Source organism: Alexandromys fortis, unplaced genomic scaffold (assembly GCF_014885135.2).
Source record: "Alexandromys fortis isolate MF-2015 unplaced genomic scaffold, M_Fortis_MF-2015_v1.1 scaffold_14, whole genome shotgun sequence".
Classification (NCBI taxonomy): Eukaryota; Metazoa; Chordata; class Mammalia; order Rodentia; family Cricetidae; genus Alexandromys; species Alexandromys fortis.
This window is the reverse complement of record NW_026067910.1, coordinates 17,445,136-17,465,182: the sequence shown is the minus strand read 5'-3', so window position 1 is coordinate 17,465,182 and position 20,047 is coordinate 17,445,136. Positions and strand designations below refer to the sequence as shown.

At 41.2% G+C, this 20,047-nt stretch overlaps 1 protein-coding gene across 1 annotated transcript in view; it reads left to right on the top strand.

The window, feature by feature from the left end:
* Positions 1-20,047, top strand: part of Samd3 (sterile alpha motif domain containing 3) — a 62,675-nt gene that overhangs the window by 12,870 nt on the left and 29,758 nt on the right. The window contains exons 5-7 of the mRNA XM_050138073.1: positions 2,161-2,346; positions 2,919-3,003; positions 8,719-8,886. Coding sequence (XP_049994030.1) covers positions 2,161-2,346; positions 2,919-3,003; positions 8,719-8,886 — 439 coding nt within the window. The remainder of the gene's footprint in view (positions 1-2,160; positions 2,347-2,918; positions 3,004-8,718; positions 8,887-20,047) is intronic.

Here is a 20,047-nt window from a genome sequence, read left to right as displayed (position 1 = left end):
ACTGGGGGTCACATTAACCTATTTTAAATGGCTTGCAGGCTTATTTTATACCCAGAATTGGAAACAGAGCTGCATTTGTGGTGGTTAGCTTGTCTAAGAACCCTGACTTCGAAGTGAGAAGAGAAATATTAGTGTCCTTTTAACTTGGGAGTCCTTTTGACTCCTGGACTTAGTTTGGGACAACCTGCTGGGGCTATGCTAAACTCTAGCTTACTAAAAGTACTGGGGATAGTTTTATCATCACAGTAGTACAGATCTTTTGAGTGTGGTGCAAATATAATTTTATAGATGGGAAATAGCTGTGGCTGTAGTTATCTACATCTGAATTAGAATACATTTGTTAACTTTGGGGAGTTATTTTTCTTGCATAATATCCATTTTAACTAGTATTCGGTTGCATTGCTTAGATTATATCCACTTCAGAAAAGTGTGTTGATTTGTTTAGATGTGAAGAAAAGGAACGTTGATGCCTCTGATTTGTCTCGTCTGTTTAGTCAAAGCATGATGGACTATTACTGTCAGTGCATCCTATAAGGGTTATAATGCATTCTGAATATTTGATAGAGTGATCTCATGAATTATAGTCCCGACCCTAATGTAGAGGATGAGAAACATACAAAAAATAGGGATACAAAAGGGCAGAGATTGAACTAAGTTCTCTCCGACACTGCTGGAATACTGAAGTTATTTCATGAAGCCTTAGAAGGGCACAGGGAGTGGGTGTCTGGTTTTGCTGCTTAAACACTCACTGGAGAAAGAAGGATGGGTGCCTAACTGTACTGCAGCCCAGTTTAACATTGGCCTCCTACCATCACCTCCGTAAGACTCTGGGGCGGCGTAGAGTCTAGTCCTCGGAATTGTCTTTTCACCTCCTACCCTCAGTCTCTGGACATAAGCGAGAATGAATCTACCATGAGAGGATCTAAGTCGTGGGAGGAAATGCGGGTGGTGTCAGGGCAGCCAGCATGAGAGACTCCCAGTACATGTTGTCTGAGTGGGTGAGTGAAATGGGAGAAACGATGGGAAATGATTTGAGCTGAGGTAGAAGTTTATGTCTGAGAGTTGCCTGCTGCTGTATTACGCCCAGTATGAAATTAGTGGTGTGCTTATTGCTATCACGTCTTTCACCGTGGCTACAGTAAATGCCTGAGGAAGGAAATGGGAGGCAGCTTACTTTAAGGATAGGTAGATATGCCTTCTGTGTCCCGAGTCCCCACCTTCCATGTCAGCATGTGCGTTCTGATAAAGGCTGATTTACAATGCTAAGGGAAGCTTGCTTTTGAAGATGCATTTGAATTTTATTTGAACAACTAAATTCAGCCATGCTCAGAGACTTAACCTGCTTACACTAGTTTAAGACCTGTCTCTATTGTCTTGTACTTGGCTTGCCACTGCCCCTTTACTTCCAGCCTACACAATCTTAGTTAGTGAACTAGGCTGACAGCTGCCTACTGCCGTTGATTAATGGTGGTTTCTAAGTCTTCTTTTGAAGCCTTCTTTGTGTATGCATAAAGATGGGGCTCTGATTTAAAGTTTCAGCATGGTTCTGAAGCTCAATTTTATAAACAATGTTGAACTTAAATGGCATAAAATCCACTAATTTCAAGTGTACGGCTAGTTAATTTCAGTAAACTTAGGTTTAGAAGATTTTTGTCTATTCATCGGCACAATCTGTTTGGCTGTCTGCAGCCTTGGGCAGCAGATGACTAAGTTTGGGAAGTTATAGTTTCCCATTGCCTTCCACAGGATCAGGAATCTTGTGGAATAAGAACACCGAGACCAGCTTTCCCTTATTGAAATAGTCAAGGACCAAGTCAGGTACATTTTGTATTTTGCTACAAACAGCAGTAGAGTAGATGAGAAGAGTTTTCGTAACTGGGTACTAAAGCTGATTCATTGTGGCTCCACTTGCTTGGCAGAAATGCAGCTTATCACTTCTGTCTATTAAATATTTTATTCACTTTTGAGATGTGCATTACAACTTGGCTCTTCAAGACATATGGAGTAATATTTTCCAGCACTGAACTTAATTCTAAGCCCATGTGATTATGTGTGTATGGCATGTTTAGGTGTCAGGACGTGGTCTTCAGAGTGTAGAGAATTAATACATTACATATAGATGCAACACAGAATTTCACTCTTTGTGCTTTTATCTCACAGAAGAAATTCGAAGCCTGTTCTAGCAAGGCATAAAGCGTTACAATGGACGAAGTCCTATATCTTACCAGAGTTTCCCTATGATGTCAAGTGCATGCTGGCGGAGCAGAAGTGCCCTGATCACAGCATGAGAATAAGGATCATCGAGTTTCTCCAGGCAGATATGACTAAGTACCTGGAAGGCTCACTGTGAGTAGTAACAGTGAGGAGGTGATCTGTGCTCAGAGGAGAGTAGAATTTGTGTGGGCCCAGGTCTCCTTGGCTTATGGCTGACGAAGTGAATAAAAGTTCAATATGCGGATTTAGAAGAAGGCCTGTGGTCATCGTCTCAGTTGGTTAAGTGCTTGCTGCATAACCCCCAACACCCATTTAAAAATCCAGGCATGGCAGCACATGTTTGTGATGGTAGCTCTGCCCAGGGCAGGCGGGGGGTAGAGAGATGGGTGCCTGGTCTTCGCTGGCCAGCCAGACACGTCTAAATCCATAAGTGGGCTCAGTTCTTCATCAGAAACCCTGTCTTAACAAACAAGGTTGACTATGCTGGGAAACGGGTTAACTTCAGGCCTCCATACCCAGACACACGCACACACACCCGCACACACACACACACACACACGCACACACGCACGCACACACACAAAGAGATACAAGACAGAAAGACACCACAGCAAGAGAAAGTTCAAAGGAAACCTATGTGTTCCTTAGACTCACCTTAATTGGGGGATGCTGGAAATGAGCTCTGCCTTATCTCTTGTGAACAGGTACCCCACCACCCAGCAGTACAACGACGTGGTCAACGCTCTGCTGCAGGCTCACCCTTTCCTGGACGAGGACGGCTGTGGCTTTGTAAGTGACTGCATGGCCCCACCTTCCTGTCCATCTCAGATCACTTGAAATAAGAGTTTTGCATTTCCCACTCCAGCTCTCGTGTCTTCTTTCACTTTCTTAATTTTTCTTTTATCTTTAAGATTATAACAATTATGTCATTTATCCCTTTTCTTTTCTCCCTCCAAATTTTTCATATACCCTCCTCACTCTTTCAAATTCATAAAATGTATTCATTGTTACATTTATGTGTGTGTGTGTGTGTGTGTGTACACATATATATTCCTAAGTATATAACCCTCTTAGTCCGCATGCTGTGTATATGTTTTCAGGGATGACCACTTGGTATTGGATAATAAATTGGTGGGTTCTATTCTGAGGAGCACTATTTCTCCCAATCTCAGTATTTATTAGTTGCCTATAGTTCTTTGTTTGGGTTGAAACATTGTGGAAACAGGAAACCATGCTCATGTCCCGCTCTCCCTCCCTCTTTCTCTCCCTCCTCTCTTCTCTTTCTCCTTGTCTTTTCTCTATCTCTCCTTTCTCCTCTCTTTCTCTCCTCTTCCTCTCTTCTCTACTTTCTCCTTGTCTTTTCTCTCTCTCTCCTTCCCTCTCTTCTCTACTTTCTCCCTCTACCTTCTCTCTCCTTTCTTCCCTCTCTCCTCTTTCTCTCACCCCTCTTCTTTGTTATTCCTTCTCTAACTCTATCTCTGTCTTCATCTGTGAGTCCCCATCTTTCTATCTCTCTCCTAAAGCATCCCAGGAGCTCCTAACTAACTCACAGCTCTCATGAGTGACCAGAAGAGTTCTTGGTGGCATCAAAGCTGTTATTGATAGACCGCTTCTTGCTTTCTGAACTAATCAAAGGAGAAGTTGTCTGACTTTGAAGTCTTGTCCTCCTGCCTCATCCACCCTCTCACATCTCTTCTGCCTGGATTAGATAGATTCCAAAGGTATTCTAAAAAAAAAAAAAAAGAAAGAAAGGAAAGAAAGAAGGAAGGAAGGAAGGAAGGAAGGAAGGAAGGAAGGAAGGAAGGAAGGAAGGAAAGAAGGAAGGAAAGAAGGAAAGAAAAACAGTTTCAAGGTGTTTGTCCTCAGGAACACCAGGGATTCTGATTTAAATGATGTAAGGGCAGATCCTGACAGCAAGGGTTTCAAAAGATTCCCAAGGCTCTAAGGAGACCAAGTGTTGAGAACCGCTGCTCAAGCATGCTTAGGAAACGGCATGCCAACTGAGGTATGACCACAAGGCAGGCTGGGACAGGAGGACCAGGAGCTTGAAGCTAGTCTAGGCTACATGAGATGCCATTTCACATGAGACAAGAACATCTTCAAGTCTTCACTGTAACAGTGGAAATATATTTAGTATTATTGAACAATTAACTTTAAAAAGTACTTGAAAATTGTAACAAAAAGTTGGATTTTAGTAACAGGAAATGGATGACTTGAGAAACAGTGGTGAGAAGCTATAGGTTTGTGTTCTTGAAGATAAGCTGCTACTCCCGTCCCTGTCTTTATATGAGTCCATTTTGGTAAATATGGTTAGCATGTAGATGTGTTTCTATCTATCATCTCATTACCTCATCATCTCAACTACATGCTGGGAAGGAATTTTTTCCTCTTTCCCTCCCCACCTCCATCCTTCTCTCCGTTCTGCTTTTCTTCCTTCCTTTACTTCCTATCATCTTTCCTTCTTCAGATAAATGTTTTACATATATAGGTAAAATCAGAAGATTCTGAATGACAGATGCCTTAAAAAATTCTTTTTTTCCCCCTCCAAAAGCAGAAAAGATGTGGTATTCCAGGTCCAAAAACAACAGCTAGTCAAGACTAGAATTCAGGCACTCTTGCTCACAAAGCATGATGCCCTTTTGAAAAATGCCTTTCTGTATATAATGCATGCTACAAAAGAACCCAATTTTCCTTTTGCTAAAGTCAAAATAGTGCAAACCAAACAACAACACAAATCTGGGGTTCTGACATCTCCAGACATGATAGGTAACATTGACCTTCAGTGCTCCTTCTCCATTCGAGAATATATAATATAATATTATATTATAATATAATGCTGGCCAACTGATCAGTGAAACAGCAATAGAATTACAGACTCGTCTCTGTCTCCGTAAATCCCACATCCTCAGCTTCAGTCAGTCTCTGATACAGTGCTATGTAGTTAGGACCAAGATGGTGTACTTGTAGTGAACTTGAACAGATTAATTTTCTGTCATTGTCTCCCAAACAATGCAACACTTACCTAGCATTTACATGGTATTGCATATCCCAGGCAGCACAGAGAAACCTGAAATTCAATTCAATTCTCTCTCTCTCTCTCTCTCTCTCTCTCTCTCTCTCTCTCTCTCTCTCTGTGTGTGTGTGTGTGTGTGTGTGTGACATATAGATGGACGCAGAGGACAATTTAATTTGCGGGGATCGGTTCTCTCTTTCCATTGTGTAGGTCCCAGTAATCAAATTTAGGTCATCAGGCTTGGCAACTAACACCTTTACTCACTAAATCTTCTCTCCTACCCTACCAGTTACATTTTGACCTTCACTTTATGGTTATGACATGAGATTCCTACAAAGTAATGAATAATGTCTACTGGGCTCCTGTGGGCATTTGATCTATGTGTTCCCAGATATTATGTAAAGATAGTAGAGAGACATAGAAAATTACTTAGCATGTTGTGGCCTCGTTTGGACAATTAAAGAGTGTAAGCAGGGGCTGGTGCATGGATAGGTATTTGCGCAAACTCTCATCACCTCTGTATATGAGGTTGTGGTCCTCATGCTAAATTGTATGATATAGAAAATGTCTAAGAATATTGAGAGATTGTGTGTGTGTGTGTGTGTGTGTGTGCGCGCGCGCACACACACACGCACACACATAAAGAAATGGAGGAAGAAAAAGAGGGGAGAGAATATTTGATCACTTTTAGGGATGATTTTTATTTTAACTGCCTGTCTCATAAATTTTCGGATCTACACAGTGGTTTGCCACAGGCCTTTCGAGAACAAGATTTCTCTTCATATGATTGCACTTGGTGCTGGATAATTATGAGTTCTCTGTAGTGGGGCTCATCCTGGGACAGTGAACAGGACTCTTGACACCCACTAGGTGTGCATAGCTCCCTCTCCACTCCAATCCTAGCACATGTCCTCAAGCATCATGAGATGGCTTCTGGGGAAGAGAAGGGGGCGGCGCCAGCAGGCAGGTGGAAGGCTGCGACGCTGCTATTCCAGGCTCATCAGCTATTGTCGCGTTTTCCTTCTTTCTGCATGTTGTTTGGGCTACATGATTGTTTAGAAACAAGTTACTGATGACATCTCTAAGCATCTTTTTGCTGTTATTGCTGTTTTTGCCATACTGAGGATTGAACTTGGGGTTTCTCACATTTTATTTTATTTTATTTTATTTTCAAGACAGGGTTTCCCTGTAACTTTGGAGCCTGTCCTGGAACTCCCTTTGTAGACCAGGCTGGCCTCGAACTCACAGAGATCCACCTGCCTCTGCCTCCCGAGTGCTGGTATTAAAGGCGTGCGCCGCCGCCGCCCGGCGGTTTCTCACATTTTAGGCAAATGTTCTATCACAGAACCATAGCCACGGTCCTTTCAGCATAGGTCTTAAAAGGATAACGACAATTTCCTCTGTCACAACAAATATTATTTTTGTGCCTATGAAAATTAATAATAGTTACATAATGTCCCATATAATCTGTATTAAAGATTACTTCTGATTCTTCTGTTTCTGGTTTCTTTTCTTTCTTTTCTAATTCAGTTTCTTTTTTTTGTTTTTTGTTTTTTGTTTTTCGAGACAGGGTTTCTCTGTAGCTTTGGTGCCTGTCCCGGAACTAGCTCTTGTAGACCAGGCTGGCCTCGAACTCCCAGAGATCCGCCTGCCTCTGCCTCCCGAGTGCTGGGATTAAATGTGTGCGCCACCACTGCCCGGCTCTAATTCAGTTTCTTTGTCCTCTTTTGTTTTTCCTAATGTTGCCTTTCTCGTCAAGCTGTTGTTTTTCACCCTAGACGTCATGTCAGATGACATATGTGCTACAGTTATCTGCATGTTTCTTACTGCTTATATTCGGGTTTGCAACCTGGGCCACGCACCTGCCCCGTGCTACAGATTGCCGCACGTGTCACAAGAAGCATGCAGTTTCAGAATGATTAGGAAGGTTGTGTCTGTGTAGGACTTTTCACATCTTCTTCAGCTGGAGACTATGGGGGAGGGGAGGAATTTTTCTACAGCACAAACAGCTTCCTCTGAGTCTACTTACCTCACACTGCTAAGTGAATAACGCACAATACGGACATCTAGCAGTTGCTCACTAAATACTCATAGAGTGAACACTCAAGTGGATGATCATATTTAACTGGTCTTTTTCAGACTGAGGGATGTGTGAATACCTTAGCAATTGATGGCTGTAATAGCTTCAGCACAGCTAGGGTCCTTTCCGAGCTGTAGGAAGCACAGAAACAAATTTATTTGAACTAGTTCATATTTCAGGACTGAGGAAAAAAAAAACACAAGCCATCTATTAGTTCTTGTTGTTGTAAAACAGCAATGACAGAAAAGATAAGCCTGTGGGAAGTGATGGCGCATTGCTGACTTGCACATGCCCAGGGGCTTAATCAAAGCACAAACCAGCCCCGGAATGGCTCACTAGGACTTTGGAACTGTCAAGGGGCTTCATGAACAGTACTTTCTAGGTATCTTCCACAAGTAACTATTGACAAAATTCTCTCTCTCTCTCTCTCTCTCTCTCTCTCTCTCTCTCTCTCTCTCTCTCTCTCTCTCTTAGAGAAAGGATTTCTTTGTGCATCCCTGGTTGTCTTAGAATTCGCTCTATAGACCAGGCTGGCCTCAAACTCAGCCATCTGCTTGTCTCTATTTCCTGAGCACTGGGCTCAAAGATGTGTGCCACCACCACCCAGCATCACCAAAATTGTCTTTAAAAACATGGTTTAGGAGAGTTTCTCTCTCTCTCTCTCTCTCTCTCTCTCTCTCTCTCTCTCTCTCTCATTTAGCTCAGTCAATAAAGTGCTAACCACATAAGCGTGATACTCAAGGTTGATAGCCAGCACTCACACCAAAAGCGTGGTGATGCATGTATGATTATGATCCCTGTGCTGGGAAAGTGGAGACTCCTGAAAAATGGCACCCAACGTTCACCTCTGGTTTCCGTATGCCTGTGCACACATGTGAAGTACCCCGCTTGTGCACCTGCATACACGCTCAGTGCATTGGGTAGGAAATACCATGCTGTTCCATTTGGTAGCTGAAGAACCTAGACTAAAAAGGTCACTTATTGAAAATTACTTGGTCAGTTTAGTGCTGAAATCTGACTTTTCCCGACCTATGCTGTAAAGCTTGCTGAGGATCCAGGAATGCTGGATCTTGAGCCTTGAAACCAGGAATGGCAATAACTAAATGCCAGATCATTGACTAAGGTTTTCTCAGTTGTTCCATTGCTCACAAGAAAATAAAGTACATTTGTTTGTTTGGATTTTTTGGTTTGTTTGTTTGTGTTGTTTCCTTAGCTGTAACTTGGGGATTATAATTTGAACAGTAACATCACAAAAGTGTTGTCAGGATAAATCTAAGGATAGATTCACGGCTTCTATCATAATAAAATAAAAATAATTTCAACCCTATGGGTGGCATACAAAAATTATGTCATTCTATAAAGATTAGGCAATCTTTAATGAGTGATTGGCCTGCTTTGCTATTTTACACAGTTTTTATGGAAACGAGCCCTCAAAGATCGCTTTAAATATGTTCGAAGACCCATCGAAGACGATGAGCAAGTCATGAGAAACAAGTGCAAATTTGGACACCGAAGAGGCCAGAGAAGGAAGTCTCTCACTGACACAAGATCTGACGAACTTAAAGTTGTACAGATAAAAGTAAGCCCGAATCCTAAACACTGTGACAGTTATGGCTGATTGATCATCTGTGACAATAATTTGTAGCATTAAAACAAATGAGACACCTTCTAAAAGCTACCAATAAAAGGGATGGTTTGTATGGCTGACCTAATGTTTCCTAAAATGGGTGTCAGTAAACATTTGGACACCATGATGTTACTAAACATCTCATGACCAGTTTTCTTCACAGACTTTGAAGAAACTGGAAAAATCCTTAAGCTTTGGTTTCCTGAATTCTTTCTCTTCTTGCTATAATGCTTTACATATTCTTTTTTCCTCTTAGTTTGGGGAATGTCTCATGGAACTCAAACTTGTTTCAAATTCCTTATGTAGCCAAAGATGACCTTGGATGACTGACCCTCCTGCCTTCACCTTCCAAATGATGGGATTATAGGCCTGTGTTTCTCGCCCATTTTGTGGCTCATATTGTGATGTTCAAATTACTAAATCAAGTAGGATTCTTTTGTGTTGATGTTGTTTGAGACAGGGTTTCTTTGTGTAGCCCTGGCTGTCCTGGGACTAGTTTTGTAGACCAGGCTGACTTTGAACTTGCAGAGATTTGTTTCTTTCTGCCTCCCAAGTGCTGGGATTAAAGGTGTGAGCCAGCACTGCCCAGCTTGAAAGTTGTAATAACATTAATTTAGTCACTGATTGTGAGTCTTTTGTCAAAGCACCTTAGAATTGTTCAGAGCTACAGTCTGTGTGGGCCTTTTAGACCCTCAGTGGTGCCCACATCATGGGATGGACCCCTCTAAGGCCTACGACACAGGGGCATTGTTTAAAAAGGAACAGGGCATTGAATTTTTCAGGGCTAGTCTTTATTTTGTAATTAAACAGATTTTACCTTCCTGTCATCTAAGCTCAGTAGGTAGTATTGTTTATATCTGAGGATACAACATTTTTTTTTTCTGGAAAGGAATACCATTGGAATTATTTCTTCTCTTCCCTTCTCAAATGGAGCTGTAAATCACTGTTTCCTAAACGTCTATAGCTTCTCTGTTTATGGTTTTGTGTTCTATAAAGTCATAGCTTTTAAAGGATGCAGCACAGAATCCACATATTTCTATGTATTTTATTTTAGCTCCTATGGTGATAAAAATATATGAATGTGAGTGTGGAGGTTGGCAGATTCTCAATGCACTGGATTTGGGTCATGGCATTTAGTACCTCACGCTGATTGCTTGAATTACTTTCAATATCCATTTTGACCTTCTGATAGCTCTCTTAAGGTTTGAACATCAAAGATGTTTAGAGTTAGATATCACTGGGGAATTTTCATATTTAAAAAGTTCCTTGACTGGTACAATATTTACACACTATAGAAATAAATAAATCTATTTCATATGCTATAGAGATGCAAAATGTTAATGCAGGCAAGAATGGCAAGGCTGCCCATGCATTCTAAGGTGGGAAAGAGGGTTTGGGCCCCTTAGAGGAAGGGATATGGGAGAAGGGATGGATTTGATTGGCTTTGTTTTTCGCTCTGATTTTTTCCCCTTTGGTGATAGGACCCAAGAATGGGAAATATTTCAAGGAACAAAGACAGGTTTCTTAGTCCTAGCACATGGCTTTCATCGGTAACAAAGAAACTTGTGTGGCTCTGACAGGGGCCACAGATCTTTTGTTCGGAATCCTCACTTCTACAGTCTCTTGGGTTTGCTCTGCACAAACTGTACTTTTTGGCTACAGGACCCAAAGCAGGAGCAATGCCAATGCCCTACCTGTGCGTGTGTGCCAGAGTGCCTCTGGCTGTTCCACCAACACTTGCACCGTATTTTAAGGTTGGCTTGCCTTGCCAAGATTCTGAGCTACATCTCTAGACCAATCTCTCAAGAAGCTGGGTATTTTTCCATTTAAAAAAAAAAAAAAAAAAAAAGCCTTCTCTTCCGATCTCCGATCCTCGTGGTGCCGCTAGACTGGCCTTGCAGTCAGTGCAGTGGCTGCCCCGTCACTTCCTAGGCATTGCCTTTCAGTGTCAAAAGGAATAAGACAGGAGAAAGGCTGAGAGCAGGGTACTGGTAGCCTGCTGTGAGTCAGCGAATATGTCCAGATAACCCAGAACCAAATGATTTATAGTTCCATGTACTGAACACTATGTTTCTTTTTGTTTTTTTAATTAATTAATTATCGGTGTGCACGTATGATGTATGTGCTCGTGTGCACTCTACGGTGCATGTGTGGAGGTTAGAGGACAGCTTTGACCTCCTTCCGTCTTCATGTGGGTTATGGGATTGGACTCAGGCCACCAGCATTATGCAGTATGTCCTTTGGCCCAGTGACCCGTGTCACCCTCTTGCTGACTCACTTTCGTAAAATTCTGTTTAGTTTCCACTTAATTCTACTTTACTGTATAATTACTGCTGAATATGCTGGCCAGTCTTATGTCAACTAGACACACAAACTAGAGTTATCTGAAAGGAGGGAATCTCAGTTAAGAAAATGCTTCCAAAGGACCCAGCTATAAGGCATTTTCTTAATTAGTGGTTGATGAGGGCTCATACCATTGTGGGTGGTTCCATCTCTGGGTTGGTGGTCCTGTGTTCTATAAGAAAGCAGACTGAGCAAGCAAGGAGAGTAAGCCAATACACAGCATTCTTCTTCCATGGCCTCTGCCATGGCCCCTGGTTTCTGTCCTGCTTGAGATCCTATCCTTATTTCCTTCCGTGATAAACAGTTCTGTGAAAGTGCAAGCCAAATAAACCCTTTCCTCCCCAACTTGCTTTTGCTCATGATGTTTTATTGCAGCAATAGAAACCCTAACTAGGACAGCTAATTAATAAAAACGCTATAGGTTCTCAAAGCAGATCATCTAACTTCGGTCATCGTGTGAGCTGCTGTTCCCTCTTCTGTTCCGCTGTTCTCTTGGAGTCAATGCCACCCCCTCACTGCATTTGCTTCTTACTGTTCCTTACTGAGTGTTTGTCACCCATGCTTAGTGTAAAGGCATTTGTTTTTTATTACCAGTGAGTGAGTTACTTCAGAATAAGGGGAAGGATGGCTGATCTCCTATTGGACCCAGGCCTACTTTGTAGGATTAGTTTTCTCATGCTACAAAGAACCGTGGACTAGGAGAGGGCTGCTGCATTAAAGTAGGATCCTTGAGCCAGGAAATGCTTCTCAATACTGGCCAGCCCGAGGGACACCATGATCAACACTGTCTTGCTCCTTTGGAGGCTACCATGACAGTGTGGAAAGGGCTGCAGGAAGAGCCCTGTTTGCTCTCATCCAGCAAGGGGAAGGAGGGTAGCTGGTGTACACAGAGACACTGGACCCTGGAGCCCCACACAACACCACAGGCTGATGTTTACTCTTTTCCCCATGTCTCTTTATCCAAAGGATCCCTTAAAGACCCTCTGGGTCTCTTCTAAACACGCCCAACAAACCACTGGGTTATAAACAAACTTTTAAAGAAAATATTTGCTTGTTTTATTGATATAAGACCTTACTAGGTAGCCTTGGTTGGCCTAGAACTTGCTGTTTAAACTAAGATGACCTTAAATTCATAGAGATCTGCCTGGCTTTGCCACTTAAGTCCTGGGATTAAAGGTGTGCACCATCATGTACAGCTTTATTATTGTATATGTGTGGGGGGGGTATGAACCTATGTGTGAAGGTGACCACAGAGGCCAGAAGTATCTGGTCTCCTGGAGCTTGAGTTCCAAGCGGTTGTGAGTGAACTGCCACGTGTGCTGGCAACCCAAGTTGGGTCTTCGGTAAGAGTGGCCCATCTTAACGTTTGAGTCATCTGTCCAGCCCTCTAAACACATCCTTTGAAAGATCTAAATTCTTAGTTCTTTTTCGGGGATGCCAATATGCTTGCCTAGCCTGAGCAACACTGGGAACTCCAGGCTTCAGCTTTGCTTCTCTGTGGCTTTTCTGTCCTTCTGTCAGCCTCCTGGAAATGCGTTCCTGAGGATCTGCCTGGCCCTGCCTGCCTCCTCCCCACGTCTTTGTTCTGTAGCCGGCAAAGGAGATAGATCTGTGAGAAGCACTGCCACGTGTTGTAGTCGGCTTAAAAAGTGGGAAAATGATTTCACTTTATATAAACACATCCACTTCTCATTTCCCTTCCTAAGACATTTGGAAATCCTTTTCAGCCTTCAGTCTAGGGACAGATTGTTTCCAATGCGACCTTAATTTTAAGGACACTTTTCAAAACCTGAAACATGGAAAGAAAATGAATATTTATCCCACTGGGATGTGAAACTTGGAAATTTGGACCTCCTTTTTTTTTTTTAACCTACATATGTAGGCTAGTGACATAGGAATCTGACAGATGTTTTTAATGGTGCCCTTGTATCCCAAAGCTTTCTGAGTATTTGCTAAATACGTGAGAAACACTAACTAATCACCGCTTGTTAAGTTACCTACACCGTATTTACCATTCAGCTCACTCCTTAAAGCGTTTTCCTCTTTATTCAGTTTGTATGCACCTCCTTTGCTTAAAGTTGTGAAGCGGTGTTTTCTGTCACTTCGTTTGGCCCAGAAATAAAATGGGTTGCAAGTTGTGCCAAAGCCTGCCCAGGAATCCTTACAGAGCCCCCCTTGGCTGTTCCTCAGGGCATTGCTATTTCTTTCATACCGCAGCTGACACACGTTGATTAATTGCATAAATACTCATTATTTTTATATCCGTTTCCACAGATGTTTCTCTCTCGGTCCAAAACCAAACTAGACCGCAGAAAATGAAGAAAAATGTTGCCAGTTAGCTGTATTCCGGAAAGAATGCAATTATTGCCATCAGCGGGCAGCTAATCTACTAATGCTGGGAAGTTTCACGAGTCAGCTGAAAACTTGAGAGCACTGGGCGAGACTTAGGGAGCAAACCGCTTGCTGATCGCCTCAGAGGCAGGCCTGCATGCTAGCCCAGAGGCTGATCAGAATCCACAGGGAAAACATCATTTTCAAATTCTACTTAATGACAATAAAATTAAAAACAGGCACAATTGGAATTTGGTATGAACAAACCCCCCGCTTCCAACATGGCCCTCCCTCTTCAACAGAAACATAATATGAACCACAGAGGTAATTTTTAGCTTTCTAGGAACCACATTATGTAAGGGAAAAAGAAGCAGATGGAATTGGTGCTAATAGTATCTTTTACTGAACCAACTCTGGTCGCCGTCTCTTCATTTCAATGTGTAATTATTATAAAAATCAATGATATAGTCTGTATTCTGTCCTTGGCTATGAATTCTTTGAAAGCTAATATTACCAGCATGCCCCGCAAATGAACTAGCCAGATTTAAACTGATCGGTAGCCACAAGTGCCTACCACATCTGGTCTCTCAAGCTCATTTAACCTTTGAAAAAATGGAGAACTTAATAGCGACACTTAATAGCGAACACCATAGTAGCAGACTTTGTTTCCCACAGTGCCATTAAAGTAGATTTTTTTGATAGTATGTATACTAAAGGAGACAGAAAATTTTTAAATAACATGCTTAAAGTCTTTAAAGATTGCATGTGTGGAAATGTTTTGCCTGATTCTCCATGCGTGTACCCCATGCATGCCAGCTGTCCCTGGAGGCTAGAAGACGGCATTGGATAAACTGGCATTGAAGTCGCTCAGGGCTATGAGCCACTGTGTGGGTGCTAGGAATCCAACACAGGTCCTCTGAAAGACCAGCCAGAGCTCTTAGCTGCTGAGCCATCTCTCCAGCCCCATTTTTGCTTTTGATGCTAGCTCACAGGTAGCCCAGGTTAGCCTTAAACTCACTATGTGGACAAAGATGACCTTAAACTCCATCCTCCTGGGATCCACATGTTGGGATGATGGATTTGTACCTTCACACTGGGCTCATAACAAGATACTTTTTTTTTTTTTTTTACAGAATCATTCAGACCGCAGAGTCCAAAGCAAAAGTTTGTGTAGTAAAATGCAACTTGAGTTTCTTTACCTCTGGGAGGAAGAAAAGGTTTAGTAGCATTTTAACTATTCTTTATCTCCCTTTCTCCAAAGCAGGCTCAATCATCTGTTGACATCTAATTTGGACATATTTATCCTCCCATTTCTGTCCCAGCCATATACTGAGACTCCAACGTTCCAGCTGAACCTCTCGGTCTTGTAGAGACCACTCCACAACTATCAACATGGTAAAGGAAGATCTATGCATCTGAATCCAACTGGGGTTCATTTCCTGATTAATTGATGATGATTTCCCTTGAGGCCACTGTCCTGTATGTTCTTTTCTGTTTCCCCCGGACAGGAGTGGTGTCTGTGGCCTTCGACTTTCCTTCCTCTTCCCTTTGCCTCGATTCTTATGAGAGCACATCTCGCGTTTTCTTTATGAAAGACATCTCAATGGCAGTTCTGCAAGAGTCAGATGTGCTGATCCCCCTCTACCCAGTGTTCACTGCTAGGGAATGGACCTTGGGAACAAGGGAAGTGAACAAAAACATCCTCTTTCCTCTGGCCTTCTCTGTTTGACTTTGAGGATCTCAGTGTGCTCATTCCTAAGGAGACCTGGACCAACCAGTTTCTAAATTTCTTCGAGCTCCAACAATATAAAGTCCATTGATAACACACCTACAGATAGGTCATTCAAAGGGCAAGAGTATTGAGAAGCTAAAGTTCTGATGCCCTCTTCTAATAAGTAAATATACTCAATCCAGGATACAAACCCTAAACGTTGCTAGTCCTGTGAGTAGATCACATAGGAGCTGCCTAGATATTTCGGTGTCATAACAGATAAGGGATGGCACAGTGGATAAGTACCTTATGCATATAGTAGCTTATAAAGTCTATTTCAGCAACAAAATGCCATTATATTTCAATGGTGGTAAACTGTTCCTGTAACTCAAATTTAGATTCCCCTTTTTTTTAAGCAAATGTGACATTATTTGTTAAAAGATACTGTCTATGCATTTGAGATACTACAAAACAATGTGTGGTGTATGGCGTATATATGATTTATGAGACAAAATGACACCAGGGGTAAAATTTAGCTTACAACTGGATCACTGCCAGTTTCAGTGTATGGGTCTGAGTTCCCCTTCCCTCCCTCAGTGCTCACCTGGCCAACACCATGGCTTGCGGAAGTAACTGTGCCTTGGAATCCAATGTCATCAATCACGACTTTTTAAGACAATAACTTTGTTTTGTCATCGATACATAAGTTCCCAACGAGTCTCTTGTTCCATCTGGCTAATTTCTGAGATGTGGAGTTGTGGATATGATTGACTTTGGATCGCCTCCTGTTTTCCGCTTGCTGTAATGTCTTTGGGATCCAATCAGGGTGTTGAGTTCAATGGGCCATTTATTTATTTTTCCAGGGCTAGGTAATCTAATGTGACAGGGAACCCTGCTGTATCTGGCTGCTCGCCTGTCCACCACCGTCTGACTTATGTCTGGTTTTGGCTGTTAGGACATGCTGCCTTGGTTCCTGTGCAGGAGCTTTTGCCAAAGACTTTTGCTTGGTGAGGAACTGCTGGCTAAGAGATCATGCAAATATGCAGCTTTGTAAAACAGAGTGAAATCATTTCTGTGTCTGTAGAATGTGAGTCCCTTAGCAACATTTATTTATTTTTTTTGTAATTAAAAGTGTTTTTATTTTTATTTTATTTTATTTTATTTTAGTTTAGTTTTTCAAGACAGGGTTTCTCTGTGGCTTTGGAGCCTGTCCTGGAACTAGCTCTGTAGAGCAGGCTGGTCTCGAACTCACAGAGATCCGACTACCTCTGCCTCCAGAGTGCTGGGATTAAAGGCGTGTGCCACCATCGCCCGGCTTAGCAACATTTATTATTGGATCTTTTTCACACTCAAAACTACTGCAAATAAATTGGCGTTTTATTGGTACTGATTTTTATTATAATTATGGATTGATCATATCTTCATATATTTGTAAATGGTTCACATTTACTTCTCCATAAAATTCCTGGTCATGTTTTTTACTGTGAAGTTTTTACTTATTTTTAGGAATCATATATATATATATAATTTGTATTTCATTGCTTTATCAATTATATCCACTATAAGTATCTTTATTCAGTATGTGTCTTTCCTTTTAAATTTTTTTCTGGTATGTTTTAACAAGCAAAGTTGTCATTTTAATGCAATTATTGTTATCAGACATTTCTATTTTGATTTAACACCTTTGGGAAATCTTTTGCCACCTTGAAGTGATAAAAATATTCTTCTATTTCCTTTTTTTTTTTTTAAAAAAAAGAAGAGTTTTGCCTTTAACATTAGAGTCCTTAAACCATGAAGGATTCTTTTTCATTTTTGGGCAAATTAATGCTGTATACCTTTATAAAACAGACCTTCTTTTCCCCAGGGGTCTGTGGTCCATCTTTGCTGCTTCTCTGGTTTTGTGTCTGAAAGTATTTTGTACCACACTACTCTAGCCATCTACCTCTGCAACAACAGCAGCATTTCTTGATTACACAGCTGTGAAACATCTGGATACCTTTCTATCACTCCCTTATTCTTTTTCAGAAGAGCCTTATACTTGAATTTTAAATTGTTTCGAGTACATATATGTGTGAGTGGTATGTGTTCATGCGTGTGTGATGTGTGCACATGTGGTTGGTGTGTGCACATGTGCATGCCTATGTATTGTGGTATGTATGTGTGTGTACTTGTGTTTGTGCATGTGTATGGTGTGTGTGTGTATGTGTATATGAGAGATAGACATGTGTTGTGTGGTATGAGTGCATTGTGTGTGCATATGTATGTGTTGTGTGTGCATGCACAAGTATGTGTAGTATTGTCTGTGTGGAGGGTGTGCATATGTGTGTATGTACATGTGTGTGAGTGTGCAGTGTGCACATGTGTTGTGTGAGTGCATGTGTGTGTGTGTTAGGGGGGGGACAAGCATGAATGCCAGAAGACAAGTCTCAGGAATTGACTCTTTCTGACACCTTGTCGAATCCAAGGAGTAGAGTGAGATCAGCAGGTCTGTGAACCAGTTCCTCTGTCAACTAAACATCTCATGGGCCCACTCTTAGGCTTTACATATTTCTTTCATGAGTTTTAGAATTTGATGAAGTTACTAGTTGTTTTTACTTTTGATAATATTCTTTTTTAAAGGTAAAAAGATTTGTTTTGCTCTTTATTTATATGTATGTGTATCTGTGTCTGTGTGCACGTATATGTACTTGCATGTAAGTACCCATAGAAGACAAAAGGGGGCAAAAGATGCCCTGGAGCTGGGTTTACAGGCAGTTGTGTGCCTCCTGACATGAATTCTGGGAACCAAACTCTGGTCCTCAGAAAGAATGGTAAGTTCTTTTAACTGCTGAGTCATTTCTCCAGTTCCGGGTATTAATTATATATTAATACAAATGTTGTTGAACCTATAATTCTTTTTGGAAAAAAAGATGACTTCTTACAAGCTGAATCTTTTTAACTATAAATGGTCACTCCACACATTTATTTATTACTGAAATTTTCTTCAAGCATACCTTGTGTGTCATTTCTTAGATTTATTCCTGATTACATTAAAAGTACTTTAGTATTAATTTTTGAAATAGTGAAAATATTTTATAGCTGGGAGGAATGACACATGCCTGTAGTCTCAACACTTAAAAAGACTGAAGTAGAAGAATTGAAGAACTGGAGGCCAGCCTGGGCTACATGGTAAAACTTTCTCTAAAGATAATATAGCTTTTGTTTGTTAGTACATGTGTATTGATGTTTCCAGCAGTTCAGAAAATCTCCCCTCAGCCATAGTGTGTATGCTCTGGTGTTTTCCTTAAACAATCTCATAATTTAGGAATAATGCAAATTCCTTTCTAGTGCTAGGTTTTAGAACAGATTTTTTTCTTTCTTTTAAGTAAATTTTATGACATTTGTATGCACGTGTGTGTGTGTGTGTGTGTGTGTGTTTGTAGACTTGTTTTTTTCCCTTCTACTCTATGAGTTCAATCCCAGAATTAAACTCAGATTGTTAAACTTACTGGCAGGTGCCTTAACCCACCGAATCATCTCACTGGTACCTGTTTCTCTTTCCTTGTCTCAGCAGGCAGCTGCATAAGATAATACAGCATATTTGACATTTCTCTAATTTTGAAGATAATTCTTTTGAAAATTTCACCACTCAAAATGATGTTATTTTTGTTGTTGTTCAATAACTATAGTCTTTTAAGTTTGTTATTTTACTCTGATTAATGTTTTATCTTAAATCATAAATAGATGTGGAACTATCTGAGAAGCTTTTCAACATTATTTGAAATGATCATTGTCTTTATTTCGATCCGGCTCATGCCCTATATAATGTTTATGTACATTTCTACTGGCCAAATAAATGATGGGGCTTTTAATACACAGCATTTCTTTTTTATGTCTAAAACCTCTCCATAATGGTGGCTCCCAAACTGGGATTTCAGTGTGATCACTTGTGAAATGTTAGGAGAAATCAATCACATTTATCTTTAGATCCATAGTTCCTTCGCGACGTCACGTGAACCCTGCATTTCAGTGATAAGCCCTTTAGTTTTCTGGTCCCTGGTATTTAAACCTCTTTCTTGAATGTGATCTGAATTCCCCTTTCTTACACTGTTCTATCATCTTTGAGGGGCACGTCAGAGAGGCATCGTAGAATAGCTGGAGGCATTCTCTTTTCTTCTTAATTCTCTGGCAAACTTTGCCTAACTTCAGAGAACTCAGCCTCAAATGTCAAGTAGAATTTAGCTCTAAAACCCCTACTTCTTCTTTGTAGAAAGATTTCTATCTCTGAGGAAATTTACGTAAGATGGGAGACATTTTATTTTAAGCTGTTGTGATGAATGATATTTTTCTAGGTAGTCACTTGATCTATGTCTGGGGAGCCATCCTGAGCTCACAGACAGCAGGATGGACACAAAGTCTCCCTAGTGTTTGTGACGCTTTGATGTCAGAGCGCTCTAGTTCCTTAATATTGTCTTCCTCACGGACAGGTAACAACAGTGCGTCACCTCGTGGAGAGCTAGACTGCCGGTTAACCTCCATTCAGAAGTCATCAGCTGCGCTCCTCAGAGCAGATTTCTATAGGAAGGGTTCCTTCTTGCTTCCTCAACACTGTGGTCTTAGTTTTTTTCTTTTTTTTTTTTTTTTTTTTAGCAAGGGTACATGAGCCAGTCTTTGCTACACCTAACCCACCCAGTGCATAATGAACAAGATTGACACATTGATGATTCATCGTCACAAAAAAAAAAAAAA